At 38.5% G+C, this 18,090-nt stretch overlaps 3 protein-coding genes across 6 annotated transcripts in view; all 3 read right to left on the bottom strand.

The window, feature by feature from the left end:
* Positions 1–4: 4 nt before the first annotated feature.
* LOC100740939 (protein D2) lies at positions 5–2,334 on the bottom strand. The gene is made up of 5 exons (XM_003486856.4): positions 2,076–2,334; positions 1,855–1,967; positions 1,506–1,626; positions 1,000–1,213; positions 5–329 (listed from the first exon to the last, which is right to left on the bottom strand). The coding sequence occupies exons 1-5, from the start codon at positions 2,095–2,097 to the stop codon at positions 191–193; spliced, it is 609 nt and encodes a 202-aa protein (XP_003486904.1). The 5' UTR covers positions 2,098–2,334; the 3' UTR covers positions 5–190.
* Positions 2,335–2,478: 144 nt separating this feature from the next.
* LOC100740611 (protein D2) lies at positions 2,479–4,103 on the bottom strand. Of its 2 annotated transcripts, none has more exons than XM_003486854.4 (3): positions 3,961–4,103; positions 3,265–3,516; positions 2,479–3,012 (listed from the first exon to the last, which is right to left on the bottom strand). In XM_003486854.4, exons 2-3 carry the CDS (start codon positions 3,458–3,460, stop codon positions 2,660–2,662), a joined length of 549 nt encoding a protein of 182 aa, XP_003486902.1. In that variant the 5' UTR covers positions 3,461–3,516; positions 3,961–4,103; the 3' UTR covers positions 2,479–2,659. The 2 variants fall into 2 exon arrangements, with proteins under 2 accessions (XP_003486902.1, XP_003486901.1); XM_003486853.3 differs by having other exon boundaries at positions 3,861–4,050.
* Positions 4,104–4,370: 267 nt separating this feature from the next.
* Positions 4,371–18,090, bottom strand: part of LOC100740375 — a 39,947-nt gene continuing 26,227 nt past the window's right edge. For all 3 annotated transcript variants that reach the window (XM_024365414.2, XM_024365415.2, XM_012381671.3), the window contains 2 exons: positions 7,485–7,656; positions 4,371–6,969 (listed from right to left, as the gene is read on the bottom strand). In XM_024365414.2, coding sequence (XP_024221182.1) covers positions 5,329–6,969; positions 7,485–7,656 — 1,813 coding nt within the window. In that variant the 3' untranslated portion in view covers positions 4,371–5,328. The remainder of the gene's footprint in view (positions 6,970–7,484; positions 7,657–18,090) is intronic.

Raw genomic sequence — 18,090 nt, 5'->3', positions numbered from 1 at the left:
TTTCTCGTATCTATTATCTTCTTCAAACGTTTATTATCTTATTTCGCTCATTGTAAATCGAGTATATCGTACCTCGGTTGGTCGGCAGTCGTATTTGTACAGGCAATTAATTGTTTCGTACCATCACCTATAAATATCAATGAAAAGAATATCCTTCGTAAGCCGGGTGCACGACTCAAAATCCTCTGTCTTATAATCCTAAAAGTTTCGCGTATGTCGGCACGTTATCGTCGTACTCCACCCTCATAAAGTTCCCTGCTATTGGTCCTTCCAAGTTGTATTTCTCTGCGAACTTCTTTATGTTGAATCGCCTTCGTTGAGGACCATCCCTGAAATTCGTATCAATCGGTAATTCGCGATTTATCGCTTGCCAATAACACGTTATTAGCTGGTAATTAATAGAAAGCAATTAGTTCTTTGGGGTCGTATATCTGCTCTCAGCCATCAAAACGAAGAACCAGTCAGACTGTACGTTATACTGCCACGTGCTTTGGAAATATACAAGATTTTTAACCCATTAAGGATCAAGCAATAGTTTATCATAACACGTACTTGATTGTACATAATTTATTATACGTACTATAACTTCTTGAAATTATGTAAGATTGTAGAATTTAAGCGCAAAAAAATAGCACCGAGAAAGATAATAAGCGATATTTTGCTACAATCCTTGATATTTTCTTTCGTAGTTATACAATTAAAAAGACAAGATTCGATAACGTAAATTGATTAAAATAATTGCAAATAGAACGTTACGTTAACGCAACTTTGATCCTTAATGAGATAACAAGATCTCACAATTTAGGTCAGTGCACCGTGAAATCGAAACTGGTGATTACGAACTTCAGTCATTGGACATTCCTTTGATCGTACTATTAGCGTCCGTTCTACGATAATTAATTCTGATCACCATGGTGTCTATATTGATGCTCAATACGACCACAAAGGATTAAAAAGCACGCAAGCTATTACATATCTACTATGCACGCTCGACTTTACCTGTTGCTCAGCCTTCTCTCGTCGAATGTAATGGATCCTTGATTCTGCTTGTAAACGAGAAAGACATATCGATGTTTACCGCTACCTTTTGGCGGCGCTGGACCAACATATTCCGCTAGTACCTCTCCTTTCGCGACATTTTCTTCTGGAATATTTCCGACCAACCAATGTCGAAATTCTCGATTGTATCCCTTCCTAGTCGGTACGTCAGGATCTGCGCATGAAAGAACGTCGGAATCTTCATTAGTAATGGCTTTAACGAGCACCAAATTACGAGGCATCGAATCATCGATCGATCAAGAGCCATGGCAAAGAAGAAACAGCGAACGAAAGAAACAGGTTTGTTCGCGTCGACTCGGTGAAAGTTGTCGCGAGTTGCACGCCTCGAAAGTTTCACAAGGATAAGGTAATGTATATAAGGTCGCGTTCTTCTCCGTAATTAACTTGAATCGTCTCTAGCCTCCAAACAAATTTGCACTGTACGAGTTTACTCTCTGCTGACTTACCTGTCATTACAAGCGTGTAAAGTACTCCCCCTTCGTGCTTGTAATGAATCTCTGGAATCGTTTGCGTCTCCGTGGGAGTTAACTCATTTCCAAAATCGATCGCTTTGTCTCCGTACTTGACCTAACTCAGATCCATACACGTTATTGCCATAAGATAAATATTAAATGAAATAACTAAATAACATCATTTAGTTATATCAAATAATTTATTTGATACTTTTCATCTTTTAAACTATTCAAACACACGCATCTATGCCAACTAGATTCAGCTTTCTCCTTACGATACGCTTGCATTTGCACTCCCAGACTCACACTAACGTTAAGTGCAATTATTCAAAAAAAACTACACCTCGATCTTCTCTGTTGGTGCCGTGTCTAGTATATCGGGTACGATTTGTGCTTCCTCAAATTTTGTACGAGTATCTGTACCGGTGATAATATGGATACCGCAGACAAGAATTCCTGCAATTTATTTTGTATCTCATATTTAACACACAACGATCCGAAAATAGTGAAATTAGGTACATAGTTGTATTCGCGATTCGATTTTAATTAAATATATACACGTACCTATTATCATGGAATACTTCATCTTTATCTCGTTCTGTTGCACTTAGCCTCGACAGACTACACACGCTCGACTCTGTAGAAACGTTTTATCCTACCGACTACGTCCCCCACCCCTTTCCTAGCTTATAACCTGACAAGAATTCCTATTGCATTTAACTTTTCTTTTCATTTGGCGTCGAACGACCATGATTCTCCCCCTCTTTTCGCGAATGTTCGCGTCCTCTTATTTGCTACTTGGCGCTCCTTTCCTCACAACTTCTTTCCTTTTCAAAATCCTCTAAAGTGGAAAGTAGAAAAACGCTAATCATTCCATTAAATCAATGATCTTAAGTATTAGATAATACAATATATATATTACATAGTTGATGGAACAAATGTGCTGGTGGATCGAACATTACGATGATACGTTATAACTTTATTTATTTTTGTTCATTGTGTACAGCTGTTACATTACACAATGTAAAAGGACTTGTACTACATGAATGAGCGTTTAATATCAAATTTCATACAAAATATCTGCGCGCCAATCTCCAATATCTATATACCAGGCTTCATATCCCTCATATTCTATCCATGCTATGTACTTAACCTCCCAATTGTTTATATAAAAGTGGAACATAATCGTCAAATTCTGCCTGGTACATGTTTCCAGCAATAGGGTTTCCCAGTTTGTATTTTGCAGCAAATTTTTTAATAGAAAAATTTGCTCTATTATCCCCACTGCGATTAGTCAGACGAGGTTCGTCGAATGTAAGCTTTTGAGGCTGCTTATACAAAAGGAACACATAGCGATGAAGTCCTGTGCCTTCTGGTGGACCTGAACCGATGTACTGAGAGAGTACTTCACCTTTGGAAACGTCAGAACCAGGAATGTTTCCTACCAACCAGTGGTGCCATTCACGAAACTTTGGTTCTTTGCGGCTTGGTGCATCTGGATCTGGAAGGAAAATATAATAAATTAATCTAACTGTTAATTAAAAACTACTATTATATGTGCAACCTATGCAATTTTACGTTGTCAAATGTCCTATGACTGGATAAAAATCTGCAGTCTAATTATAACATTTAACGGCAGGCAGAAATTTTTACATAGATACCATTTCTTTAGTTGTGTTAACAAAAATATGACGTTACATTAAAACCTGCGGTGTAATTACTATAAAAATTTCAATATTCTTTCAATACGTACCAGTCATACAAAGGGTATAGAAAACACTTGCATCGCCATCCCACTTAACAGAAGGTGGATCTTTCACCTGTGTCGGAGTCAACACTTTGCCAATTTCAATGGCAAGGTTATTTGGATAAGTGACCTGTAGTACATTTTGTGGGACCTTGTCTATAACGTCGGGTACGACACCATGAGTTTGCAACGCTTGAGCCATCGAAGACAAAAGACGAGTTCCAATTTCAACGAGAGGTTTCCTTGCAATTAATGAAGCTGAAAATACACCAAGTAATAACAGACGACAGACTACGAAACTAACAAATAATCCATTCTTCGCAATCGTAACCAAACCAAAAATACAGCAAGGTTATCGCAAATGGTCGATAGGCAATTCGTACAAACAATTTGACCGATACTGAGCAACCGTTTTTGCATATAATCGATAATCTCTTATTAACTCGCAAAGAAAACAAAACATACAATAAAAAAAGAAAAACACAAACGAAGTAAGGTGAAAAAAAGAGAAGATCGCGTATTCTACGACACTAATTATTACGTGCTACATTGGGAGGAGAGTAATGTGACACGCTTTGATCAATTTTTCTAATAGATATTACTTGCGTTAATTGAAAGCAGCATGACACCCAACACGGACTTTAACTCATAGATGAAAAACTTTAAAGAAAGAATATTAAGGAAGCTACAAATACAACTGACTTTGTAACAATCTTAGAAACCGGCACACTGTAGTCGATTCTTGTCCTTATCGTCCCCTCCTTTTGCCAACGTTTGCTCTATATAGATCGGCATACGCGTTATATATGTAGTACATTGCAGAAGCCTGTAGCGCTAACCAATCATGCGCACGAAATCATTTTGGTAAACATCGCTGTAATACACGCCATCTATCGGAATTCAGGTATTGACAACACATTTTTTTAATTATTGAATATTTATTAGAATATTAACGTATCTGATGAATTATTGCAAACATGTACATTATATTTCAAATGGAAATCTTTAATAATTTCAAAAATATAACAAAGATATCGACCTTTTGATCGAATTGCATCAGGTGTTCGGATATTTGCATTATAAAATACGAATTTCAAATAAAGAAACATAAATGCAGAAACAAAATTATTTTAATGCTATATTATAATGAAATAATGCACTATACACAGACTAAATGGAGACATTTGATTTTCTACATATCTTCCTACATATACGCATACGCGCACATGCGTTATGTACATGTATACACATCATACGTACGTCATACAACATAAACTATCCATATACAACATTCGTACAAGCTTGCACATTTAAAGATATATTCATTTCTTCATAAACAATTGCTCTACACCCTTCTTTAGTCAATGTAACCCACTTAAACATAATTTCTTTACACTGGTGTACACATATGCGCTAAACTTTGGCGAACAAGAATATCAGGAAACAACGACGATGTTTGCGATCAGTTTTTATGCGAAAACATTTCAAGATCGTGCAAATCTGATGAAAATACGATATCGAATGGGTATGAATGAGAATCCTATCCGAGAGTATTACGATACAATTTTTATTCTACGACTGTTTTACTTCAATTTTCGTATTAATACTGTTTTGGTAATGTGACCTTCTTCGCATTAACTTGATATTTTTGCTGTCGTTGTCCTTTATCGTACGCGTGTACATGCTCTTTATATCATCTCTTTATAACTGATTAACTAAAAAAAATTAAGCGTATTCGCAAATTAAAGGAATTACTATTATTTACAGTAATATGTAGGAACGATCGTACAAATTTGACGCGCAAAAAGGAAAACCTTTTCCTTTTTCTTATTCCACATTGTCATTATTTTAACTTTTAAATTTGCACCTTTATACAATTTTTCTGCAAATTCTCTATCTCGAGCGTACTGATTGCTAATTATAGGAAAACAGAATAGAGACGAGAGAAACGAGGAAAGAAAAGAAAAGAGATGGTAAAAGAAAGATAAGAAGGAAAGTGAAAAGAGGAGAGAGGTAACAGAGGAGGTCAGGTAAATGGCAGAAACGATAATGAGGAAAATGGAGATTTATCTAAAAACCTAGACGTTTCAGATTACTACGCGTTGCACAACCATTAAATCTTAATCTTTCACCTTGCCAGCTTTTACTTTTGCTTCGGAATTGTCTGAGATCGGCTTGGTGATCAGGATGGCTCATCGGTCGATAACCCTGTGGCGAACACAATTCCTTCTGTTCCCTGTAGAATTGCTCATATCCGCCATGCAGCAAATAAACTTCCGGATAATAAAGAGCGGGATAATATTCCTTGTTACGTTGACGATCCAAACTTCGTAGAAATCGTGAGAGATTTGGACCTCGTTCCCACGAAAATTCACAATGAAACACTAGAATATTTCTTTTACTCGTATCTGGTTCAATTTCAGGTGTATTTTTCAGTGGATCTAATAGGGATTGCTCGATGAGATCTTTACTGTAAAGATTTAGAGCACCTTGAATGTGACCTGCATCGAACTCGTACGGATAACGGCAATCTACGATTTCGAACGAATTAATTCTATCGTTAAATTCTCCACGTATTAAAGCGGCTAAGGTATCGACTGAAATCGATTTTAAATCTTCGTGATGACCAACAGCTAATGGCAGGACGCATGGTTTGCTGAAATCTCCTGTGAGATCGGTATCGGTGACGCTGCGATGAATAGCAGATTTGATGTGCGCGTGTGCTTCCAATTCCGAGGACACTTCTGTCTCTGTCCCAGTTTCCGTTTCTGTCTCCATTTCTATGTCCGTTTCCATTTCCATCTCTATTTCCATTTTCGTCGATATCGTTTCTATTACAGCTGCCGTCTCTATTCCTGACGTAGAAAAGCTCTTCTGTAACGACCTACACTTTGGCATCTCGAACATCATGGCTTCACCACTGCTACAATCTTTGACGGCTTCAAAGAAGTTGTTGGATCTTCGTGATCTCTTGACTAGTCTCGGGCTCTCGTTCATCAGTGGTTCATGCCGCTTCGAAGCTCGAGCAAACGGCAAATTGAATGTATCTGCGTCGGTGTTCTCGTCGGTAATTTCATCGATTCGCCGACGTCGTGCAACGGGTATAGTCGTCGCTAGTGGGCTACCATCGTCGAAATCTAGAGTCTTAGTCGATGAGTTCGCATTCGGAGAACGAAACAAACAGGAACGTACTTTCGAAAGCGACGAGATCTTTTGACTTTCCTTTTCATATTGCAATGACAATGAACGTCTGAAGCTTCCGCTTGTGCCGCCATAGGTACGTGAATACTCGGGCGTGCTCTGATTACTTAAGTCAGGATTCGTTGATGTATTCGCGATCTCGGCACCGACGATATTGCCGCAGAGTAAAGTGGTGATACCATTCGGTAATTGCGTCGCATCGTCCAAATTCTCGGTATCTACCACATCGTTGAACCCATCATCCATACTCTCGTAACCGGATGAGATGCTTCGAAAGAGGGAACATCGTGCGATTCGCGCTCGGTGTGGCGATGATCGTACCGGCGACTCCATCGGACTCCGAGATTCGATAGACATTCGACGTGGAGCAACGGCCAGGGGCTCCGCAAATCGAAATCTATCTCGCCTCGATTTTTCCTCTTTCTCAATGAAGCTTGCTCCATATCCGCTGTCTTGGCTATTCGGATCGCAATCTTCTAGAGGATGACGGGTCCTTTTTGTACCGACGATCTATTACACATTAAAATACATTAATTAGACTCGAGTATTTATCACACTCTGTCGAATTAATTTTGTCTTTTGACGCTTATCGTTTGACCATGTAAAAAAATTTTAAAGACCGACCCGGTGTGGCGCTTCAGAATGTGACACGCCGCTTGTTCAAAATACAGATAACGAGAACTAATTCAGTCCGAGTCTAGATTAATCGACAGATTAGATTCGATTTAATTCGATTCAAAATACAACAGAAACGGAAGTGTCATTTTGACGCGCGCCCCCGTATGTGATAACTATTTTAAATATATTCAAGATGTTGAAAGTGAGCGATAAATAGCCACGAATAATGTAGGAACAGGTGCATATTTTTCTTAACGCGACGATATAAAAGGTGATGTTTTACGCTTGTCCGTAATTTAATGAAAGAGCACTAGTTAGAATTAATAAGGGTAACAAAAAAAAAAAAAGAAAAAATTGAAGGAAAAAAAAGTCGAAATATGCAAGAACATATGTATTGATAACTATACCTTTTGCGGGCTAGTGCCATGCGGACTGTTATTTTCTTTGTCTATAGATGGCGAGACTGGCTCTGGACTGGAAAGACGTCGCGTAGCCATGCCAATTAGCCGGCGGACTTTTGGTTTAGGTTTCACTGAGCCGTTCGAAGTGTCTCCAATGTTAAATACATCCTTGAAGAGGCTGTAAAGAAAAGAAATAATTATTACATACCTTTCTACACACAGACACAATTGTATATACAATTACGAAAATACAATATCAGTTCAATGATAAACCTAACCTCTATAATTAGGTCCCGATAAAGATACATATTTTGGAAGTTATAATTAAGAACAAAAGATTTCTCGAACTGAAGAAAATCACGCACCTTGAATTTCATTGAACACATCTTTAGGAATATTGCCACAGATATTATCGACATGTTTTACACGCAATAATATTCTACTGTGAATGAATGATTAACTTCTATAAATTGCCTCGAAATTAATCGCGTTTCTTCTTTCCTAAACACAGTTACACAATGTTAAAATAGAATTCTACGCGATTTACAAGGCTGAGCGATACAAAAGAACACGCTGTCGTTCGCACATTGCCGTTTCATTAACAAAACTTATTGCCAGAATACTTTACATATGTACAACACGAGGAAATATGGTAGAGCGAGAGCGCGCCAACCGAATGCGCTTGCGCGCGAGCACCACATGCACTTAGCAGCGCGCAAAACTGATTTCACCGGTATATCTATTCTCGCAGTTTAGAAATCACTGATCCATGTACAATAAGAGCGTATGATACGTAAAAGACATAGGATAAGACCTAATATAGTTTTAATAGGTGAAATTGTGGGCATGTTACTAAGAATTCTTTACGAACATATTGGATTCCAAAAGCACGTAGATACAATGTAAACAAATTTCCCCCATGTACATATACTTCACTGAATTTGCACTGAATTTACAGACACATATTCACACGCGCGTTCACACGAAAAGTACGAGACGAAAGAGACGAAAAATCGACATAGCTCGGAAGCAGAAAATTAGCGTTATTACGATATATACCTTGTATATTGCCACACTTCACACGAATTATTAACATCTTGCCAGAACATAGCGATCAATGACGAAACACGAAGTCACAGTTAAAACCAGTCGATGGTAACAAACGAGAAGAAAAGGAACTGTGCGAGCCGGGAAATCACAGTACAGAGTGGCCGTATTTATCGAATTAAAGAATGAAACGACGGTACGTAAAAGCTCGAACGGTAACCCGCCGTTCGTTACATCGACTGCCGACTCGGATCAACGCACGGCAACCCGCAAAGTCGCGTACTATCTGAGTGGCCTGGCGGGAAGTCTGTCTTTATATGTGGCAGCCTGGTGTGGTGGGGGGAAAGGGCCGACCAATCGGTAACTGGGAAAGGGCCCGCCTAAATCTTCTCAGGGCGTACAGGGAGAACGGAACGCGGAATCCACTCTTTAGGGTAACCGCTATGGGGGGCCCTTTTCTGCCTCTTTGCCGCCGTGTTTCGTTACATCCGTTTGTTCGTTTACTCGATCGTTCGCCGATATTTACCAGTCGCTAAATCTATATGAAATGTACATATATATAGAAGCACACTTGCGTCTGCATATGTTCCCTTACGACTTTGTAAACTTCGATCTAGTTTCGAAATAAAAGTCTATTGAGAAAATTCTTTAACTATTTAAACCTTAGCAACTTCAGGTTTCTTCGCACACGTACGTTCGCTTACTCGTTGGCTTTGAAAAATGTTATGTCTTCAGTAGCTGACGAAAGTATCTGAATATTTATAGGAAGCTTCCATGAATACATCGCGCGTGTTACAGAAAACATTTCGAAATTTCATTAATATTGTAATGAGGTACAATTGTATCTCATACATACGATACTTGAGTATCGTGATTACGTTCGTAACATCTGGTACGAGTCTGTTAATGTATATAGAAATTACAAGATATTCATCAGAGGCATACGCTCCGTAAAGATTATCGGAGTATCTCGTACGTGAACAGTTAATTGCTCGCTATATTAATAATACATGATATTCTATTTTTAGCACAATTATATGTTTAAAATTATTATTCATGTTCCTCCCTAATATTTTAATGATTGTAAGCTTATGATTGCAGTAAATTACATATTTGCAAAGTCTATACATACATCTATATATATATATTATCGGATTGATCTTAAATTTTTAATTTAACCAATATAACCATAGCGGTCGTGCCTCCTTACAGTGTTAGAAATTATAAAATGTTTTATATAACGCGTGCAATATGTACGTAAAAATTCTCCTATCCATTGTATATTTGTTTCCAGTTCGAAAGCTTTTAAAGACCGTATCTAAGGCACTGATTATCAAAGTTAATTAATATAGAAGAGACCGCGTTCTCGAAGGAATTATTTAACATATCTAGAGTTATCAAACCGACATATATATTATATTCAAAGAGGAAGGAAAAGGATAAGACGGAGGAGAAGACGAATAAAGAAGAAGAAGAAGGAGAAGAAAAAAAGGAACATTTAAATCTACGCTGCTTATGTTCCCTTCTTTCTCGCGCTCGTGCCTATGTGTATACTCGGTCATTCACTGGCTAGCTCACTTTCGATACCAGGCCGGAAAAGGTTGCCGACCGTAGGAGTTGCTGCTCGCACTGAAAGGGCCTGTTCTCCTCTCTGTCTGTTACTATGCTCCTCTTTCCGTCGACTGATGCACCGACCATTCCGAAGGATGCAGCTCTCAGCAGGTACAGCTCGGTCCGTTTTTTCATTCTGCCGATCACAATGCTTCACCTGATCTCCGATACCACCCTCGCATTCTTTAAAGATTTTCACACGGACACGCCACGTATGCGTTCGTAAGATTCAATCGCGCAAATAAGTTCGAAACGTATGTTTGCGCGTACATATGCGTGTCTTATCTTGTTTAACCATAGGGATAAATAGGGAAAAGGGATAAATAGGGATAGCAGGTAGTAACTTCGCCACGCTAATTTATGCAATGCTCTCGTTGTCGTTAATAAAATTCCATTGGTACCCATCTCGTGCTTCCTGCTTCACATTTTATTGCACATTTTTTAACAATGCTGTCTTTTTTTCTATTTAATATAGATATACGTATATCTTTAATAACAAAGATTTCCTGGTAATTTATTTATGTTATCTTTTACTGCGTATTTATTTATCTGCTCATTTATTATCAAAATCATTTAAAATCTAAAATATAAATCTTTTAACCTCTTTAAGTCTGGGTTGCAAAGTTGTGGTTACCGCTTTACACTTCTCGCTTTGGCGTGGTAATCACGTATTGAAGCAATAAACGAAGGTTAGTTAGAAGACAGACGAAGTGAAAAAAAAAGAAGCGGAGGAGAGAAGTCTAAAAGAGGGTGAACAAATAAGGGACCGAAGGAATATAACGAACGATCCATCGGTCTGTTCCCAGCAGTCATAAATGCGAAGATTATTCGCTATAGGGCATCGAACGCGCGTAACGCACAGTGCGACCATGGGGGTAGCTCAGCTGCTTACTTTGCCATATATCGGGGGTTGCAAAGGCACCCCTCGCGTACAGCTGGCTGATTGTGCACCTTCTCCATCCTCGCGACACGTTATACCCGTACACCGGCTTTAGAGACAATCTCTAATCCAACTTAGATAGCTTACTTGCGGAAAATCGTTAAAAAGTATACAGACCTGATATGAAAACCTGAATTCTTATCAATATACCAGTGCTATATACGAGTCAGTTATTTGCTTTTCAGCTAACTCCACAAATGAAGAAGTAGAGAGAGATTGATAAAATTACATATGAGATAAGCGTCGATCAAATGCTTCGTCGTAAGAGTTTCCGAAATTTCAACAAGTGGTGTTAACCGCATTGGCCCGTGAACGAGCTCGTATCATACACTGTATCATACTATACCCGCCGCTTTTTATTAATTTCTTCGTTTCATTAGATACACGATTAACACCCAGCTCTCAAGAAACAAACGACCTACTTCTATAAGTTCATTTGTCGCGAGAAGATGACACAGCTAGATAACGATGTAAACTTAAGGTAAATTTACAAAAAAGCAGCATCGTCTTCGACATCGTCATTTTTCTTCGCCTCTCCATTTATGCAGTTGATTAACATGGTTTCTGAACGTAACATCGAAATCAAAAAACCAGACTTATCACGTTTTTCCTTTGCTGTGTGCGCGTGTAAGTACACACTCGGCACTGGTCCAGAAACCGTCTTCCACGGGAAACGAACGGTTCGAACGTATAACGGACTGGAAGGGAACTGGGAACTTGGAATCGGGCAAACGCCTGGCTCCCTACGACTTTGATTTTTCTATAAGAAAGAGTGCAGATGGTCGTATCCATTGTGATGGTTGGCACGTGCCAACCATGGGTACCCTGATGGTGCACCGCTAAGTGCATATACGTGTGTACATGTAACAGACACTTTCCAAACGAGCGTGTGCTGTATGCACGCATGCGTGTACAAGATACGATCGTGTACGTGTAGATACACGAAGATACGTGTACGGTGGGTGAAACGTATATTTCTACACAAACGTATAATCGTGACGATGTCCCATTGATGTTCCATTAACGACACACATCGGCACGAAAACGTGGGGAGCCATTTACGTAATACCTGACGAGAGGACCTTACACTTTCAACATTCTCTCTATTTTCGAGTATACGCTGTGATTGTTTATTTTTAATCAAATTCGTTGACATATTATTATACATCGTACGGTATACTATACATCGATCAATTCGATTTTGCGAATGAAGGCGTAACATAGGAAGTAAAATAAATTGATAAGTACGGAAATATAAAAGTTATTCTGTCGTAAGTTGCGTTCTACCGACACAGGTATACGATGTATATGCACCTTATGTTCATTCCGCGAACCTTTCACGAGGAGAAGACACGAAATGTTTCGTGAAGATTGCACATGATCGATAGATATATAAAAGTTGGATAAACGTAACATTATTGAAGAACGTAACAGAAATATTTTTACATTTGTATAAAATGACGTATAAAATCTTATAAGAATAATATATAGTTTATAGAAATTTACTATGGGAAGGAAAGTGTAACGGTACATGAATCGTAGGATACAAAGTTTCAAATACCAGGAGGTTCTAGGGTTAATATAAAGGTAATAAGCAACGAAATATACCTGAAATTTAATACCAGATGTTTCGTTAGTCTAATTTCAATTCGAAGGATTTGTGGAAGTATTGATTTCACTTACTGCAAAAAATTAAGAATTATTAAATTAAGGATTTATTACGTTACAGATAAAATTTCTCATAAGGGAGACGAAAACCTCCAGTTCAAAGCATATGAAGAATTCGGAATTTCCTGCGTTCTGTTAATCGATTTTATCCGTGGGTCGTATTTTCTTAAAGCATTTTCCTGAGTTTAGTAAAATGATAATTTTATTTGATAAAATTTGATCCTGAGGATTTTCTCGAAATATTAAAACTTCTTTCTTTGTTAAAAGAAAAAAACTTAAAACGAATATAGTTCGGGAATCGTAGTAGGCTTAAATAGACCTGGTTTTGAAATAACGATCTTTGACACTCTTGTAAAGAGATTCGAACTGATTTCATAACCCGATATAATCGTAATGTAATCGTAAAAATACGAAAAAGACGAAAGATCGTCGAAAGACTATGCTGATTTTGATTAGAAATTAGACAGCTGAATGTATTAGAAGAGTGTCGATGATAACGACCTCGTAACCGTAAAGCATTCTAGAGAACAAGACGGCTTTACAGCTTCCTAAACGAGATCATCATCTGTTCCTTCGGTATCCCGAAGGGTGTAGAAGACAGTCTGGTCGTTCTTGCTATTCTTCCGATACATGCAGCCGTCGCAGATGCACTGTACAGGAGATCGAAATTCGCAATATGCCGAGAAGCAGTCGAAAGAAAGAAAGGAAGACATATAGAGGAGGAGAGGAGAATAAAAATTGCTCGAACCCCTCGCTAACAGCTATCAAAAGTCCCCTCTTTTAGATGGATAGATGAAGACGAAGGGAAGTCAGAAAAAATAATCACCCTGGGAAGTGAAGAAGCAGCAGGAACGGGATAGACAACAAGAAACGCGACGCGTAAAGAGCAAAAGGAATGAGGAGGACTGATAAGGTGAAAAGAGGAGAAGCATGGAAGACGAAATGGAGAAAGAGGTACACTCCGGCTATAAGTATCAGCACATCTACTCTTTACATTTATTGGAAAACTCTAACAATGGAAACTGTTAAGGAATTTCCAGTTACCAATTTAACTACTAATTGAATAACTTATCGATATATATGTATAATTGATTAATTATCGATAATTAAATTGATGTTAATTGTAAAATCGGTTGTGAAGATTTTGAATCCTTTATAAGGCGCGTATGGTTCTAATAAATACAACTTTTACCGCAAGATATTAAAATAGATGCCTTAAGATATATCGTCGAAAAACAATAGGTACCTCGACATTATGGTCGAGAGGTGTTGGATAGGAACTGCTCTTTCTTATAGTTGTGAAATCTATCGTTTACGATCCGTCAAAAAATATTAGCTTTATTTTAGGTAATATCAGGAAGCAAATAATCTCTGTGATGTACTGTTAATCTAGGGGTCGTATAATTGCCTCAAGTACTTATCCTCAATTCGTCAAACAAGCTGTCAAGTTATTGTAGAGGACAGGTTATAATGAAACAATGGAAAAGTACGGTTTAAAGAAATACAGCTTTGACCACAAAATATTAAAATAGGTGCCTTAAGATATATTGTCGAAAAACAAAAAGTACCTCGACATTATGGTCGACTGGTATTGCACGGTATGTAAAGGTACAAAGCGATATAATAATAAGCAAGAAAGGTAAAAAAAAATACATTGAGGCTGTAAACCGAGAGGTAAAATTTGAAAATCCACGGATTTTGTTCCAATTCATCGACATTTGGGGTAAATTTGTCTATCATAAACGGTTTTAAAGATTCTAGAATTGCGTGGAGCTACTATTTCTCATCGTTGTGATATCTATCGTTTACAATTCTTCAAGAAATATTGGCTTTATCTCAGGTAATATCGGGGAGCAAATAATCTCTGTGGTCGTTCAATTACCTCAGGTACTTATCCTCAATTCGTCGTAAAACTTGTCAAAACAAGCTGTAAAGTTATCGTAGAGGACAGATTATAGCGAAAAGATGGAAAATGTCGGTATCTTTCTAAAAAAAACATTCTATATTCTTTTATATAGCATAAGATAGATTAAACTAGGAATACAAAATAGAAAAATAAATTATAGTATAAAAAAAAATAGTACATACTGATATACGGCGTAGAAATGATGTACGGGGGGAAACTGGAAATCATCGAAAGCCGAAAGGCAAGAATTAAGTGAATAAATAAAAAAATATATTTTTATGTATAATAGTTTTTAAATATCTCTTGGAAACATTGATAATTCATTGCCACTTACTTTACATTTTGTCTACCGTGTTCGGCCTTCTACTTCTATTTACACAATAGAAGAAGGTAAACCTAAATTTCTCAGGGAATCGATCAAAGGAAGGAAGGTCACTCGGTTTTCGGCGCCGCCGACCTGCTAAATAGCACAAAATTCCAACCCCCTGTTCAACCACTACCTATCAATTCTTTATATGCTACTTTTTACCTGTGATCTGCTACCATCTTCCCACCTTCTGCCGACCTGTACAAATTCCAAAAATTTCCCGGAAAGTTGAGAAACAGCTTGTCTAAACGCGCTCGATGATCATTGCACGGATACAGAGTAATTACACCTTGAATGCTTCACAACTCCGTGGAAGAGTTGCTCTATCGAAAAATTGCTATTGTGATTGTATTTCTCGCTAGATAGAACCTGAACATTTATAACAAATGTCCAAAGACAATCTAACGAAAAACCCACGAATTTATCATCAATGTTATATTTTATGGCCTCGTGCAAGACCCGACAATGTCATACTTTTGCAAAAATGAGTTAATCCCGGTATCGAGTTCGGAAGCAATTGTACGTTCCATATGAAGAGACGACAGTATCAAATTCCGTGTAGAAATGGCTATACTGGAATTTGTTCCTTTATTTCGATTTTATCGCGATTCTTGTCAACTTTTATTCTCGTGATTGTAGAAATTTCTGTTTAAGATATAACTTGCTTAAAGAATTAACGGTATACTACAATCTAATATATGGAAATAACTATAATGTATGGAACTAACATACGAAGAGAATTTGTCATACGAGCTAAACGGAGAAACACATGAACAGCTTGGGGGCTTGGCGCGCTTCAAACAGCTAGGTTTCTGAGAATAGCCATGCAACGGTGCCCGCAAACCCAGACCTTGGGATTACCACCGACTCTTATCGACGCTTAACCGCAACCGAAATATCGCGACGATATCTTCCTTTCTTCTTCCTCGTTTCGCTCATCCGAACTTTATCGTTCGATCTCTTTTTCTCTCCCCTCGTCCTTCTTCTCTTCCGCCCCCTTCTCCAGCGCGCGATCTCTCTCTCGCTTCTTCGCACTTTTCTCGCCTTTCTCTATTACTCGTTTATTCGCTACATCTTTCCTCTCTCGTTTATCTTTTTTAGCATTATCAACAATCTCGCCAATGCTGAACCGATGCCGACACGCATATGCACGTATGTGTGTCGAAACAGAGAGAGAAAGTGCAGATGATACGGAAGAGTTAAAGTAGGGAAAAAATGACAAAATAACAATTGGAAAATTAGAAAAAGGAATATACAGAACGATCTTAAAGTTTCCATACAACCAGAAAAACACGCGATTCTCCGCGTAAAAAGTCCAACATGCAGGATACAATTTGTTTATAAATATCGTTGTATGTTTCGCGTTCGTAATTGTTACGCAGTGGCTGCAAAAAGTATTTGTACACCACTGTTTTAATTTATTATTGCGCGTTAAGATATTGTTACCACCGGTCAATCAAGCATCCGGATCACTTATGAGCGGTAGTATATGACTGATTACGTTTCTCTGCCGTGATCTACCCGCGAATACGACTTATGGAATATCCTAATAAGAACGTTGGTGGACGTTCGATACGAGCCGATTTATCCCAGCGAGAAAGTCGTTTCGCGTTCATCGATTATTCACGTGCGAGTAAAGCTCGTGTAACAGCTGCACCCGTATAGCATATCGCAAGAGCCAAGCGTTAGACAATACGGTACACAGTGCCCTGATGGGGGAGGCCGAAAGTGTTATATGGGGGCGTGTAACGCTTCCTACTACCCAAGCGAAAGTCGACTATACTCGATCGCGTAAACCGTACACCTCCCCAACTAGCCAGTACACGAACGATCTAACGAACTTCCAAACGATCAAATCGTCGTACGTACGCATCTCGCATTTATTTCTCGGTAACGTTTCCCTCTTCGTACGTTCCACGTGGCTCTCGGTACGCGCCAACCGAACTTGGTCGCTCGAACCGAACGAACGTTAACACATAACTTTAACAGAAATTACTTCCTGCAAGGAGGTATACCTTAAGCAGTTGCTCAATTGAGATCAAACTTTCTCGCCGACTGTTTTCAGTAAACCATATATCTTCGAAACGTATAACGGGAGAAAATGTGACAAGAAGATAGGACGTCCTTAATTTTTTGTATCCCTTGGACCCCTTGTGGCGTGGAACCAATCGTGCGTTTCGTTGTCGAGAAAATGTACCAAGTTCAAGGAGACCAACAGTCGTTGTTGATGTACGTAAGAACTTTCAATTCAGCTTCGTACTACGTTTTTCCATTTTAATCGTTTAAGGAATTTCCTCTTATTGAAACAAGAGACAGGCTAGCAGCGTACAAATTTGGAGGAGAATTTCCACGGTGAAATTAAAACTCGCTGCGAATATACGTGTAACAAACCCTTTTCGCAGGAACGTGTAAAGATTGTCAACGACGATCGAATTTGTAATTATTATTACGTCACAATCGCTGAAAATTCCGTTCATCCAATTCGATCCAATCGTAATCAGATCGTAAATCATTCCGTTCGAAGACGCACGAATGACGATACTCGTAAATTAAAAAAAAAAAAGTCAAATTTCATCTACGTATCGCGCGATAGTTAACACATTGTCGACTGGCTATTTAATGCAAAAATCAACTTGCGCAACCGACTATCCTATACAGAAACTAACAGCATTTCTCCATGAATATGCATGTTTACTTGTGATATATCAACGACATGTTAAAAAGCACTGTCATTCCTGTTCTACTCGATTTTCAATCGAAGAAATACGTTCGTACAAATGCGTCTAACGTACGATTCGCAGAACGGCGGCCGGTTGCCAAAAACACGCGAAAGAAACAACGGAAGGAGTAACGAATTTCCTGTATCGTGCGACAGTTAAAAAGATCCGATTGTTCCTGTTCTTTAATCGGATTTTCAATCGAGAAAGTACGTTTATATATAAAAGTACGATTCGCAAAACGGGCCGGTTCCCAAAAACACGCGAAAGAAGGAATGGAGGGAAAAACGACGATGACCGAACGGCGTAGACGGTCAAAGCGGCGAGACGATGAGTTTCTCCTCGTCCCGCGCAGG

This window comes from Bombus impatiens, unplaced genomic scaffold, assembly GCF_000188095.3.
Source record: "Bombus impatiens unplaced genomic scaffold, BIMP_2.2 scf_0135, whole genome shotgun sequence".
In the NCBI taxonomy this organism is placed as follows: Eukaryota; Metazoa; Arthropoda; class Insecta; order Hymenoptera; family Apidae; genus Bombus; species Bombus impatiens.
Note: the sequence above shows the minus strand (reverse complement) of the source record. Positions and strands in the feature narration are given on the sequence as shown.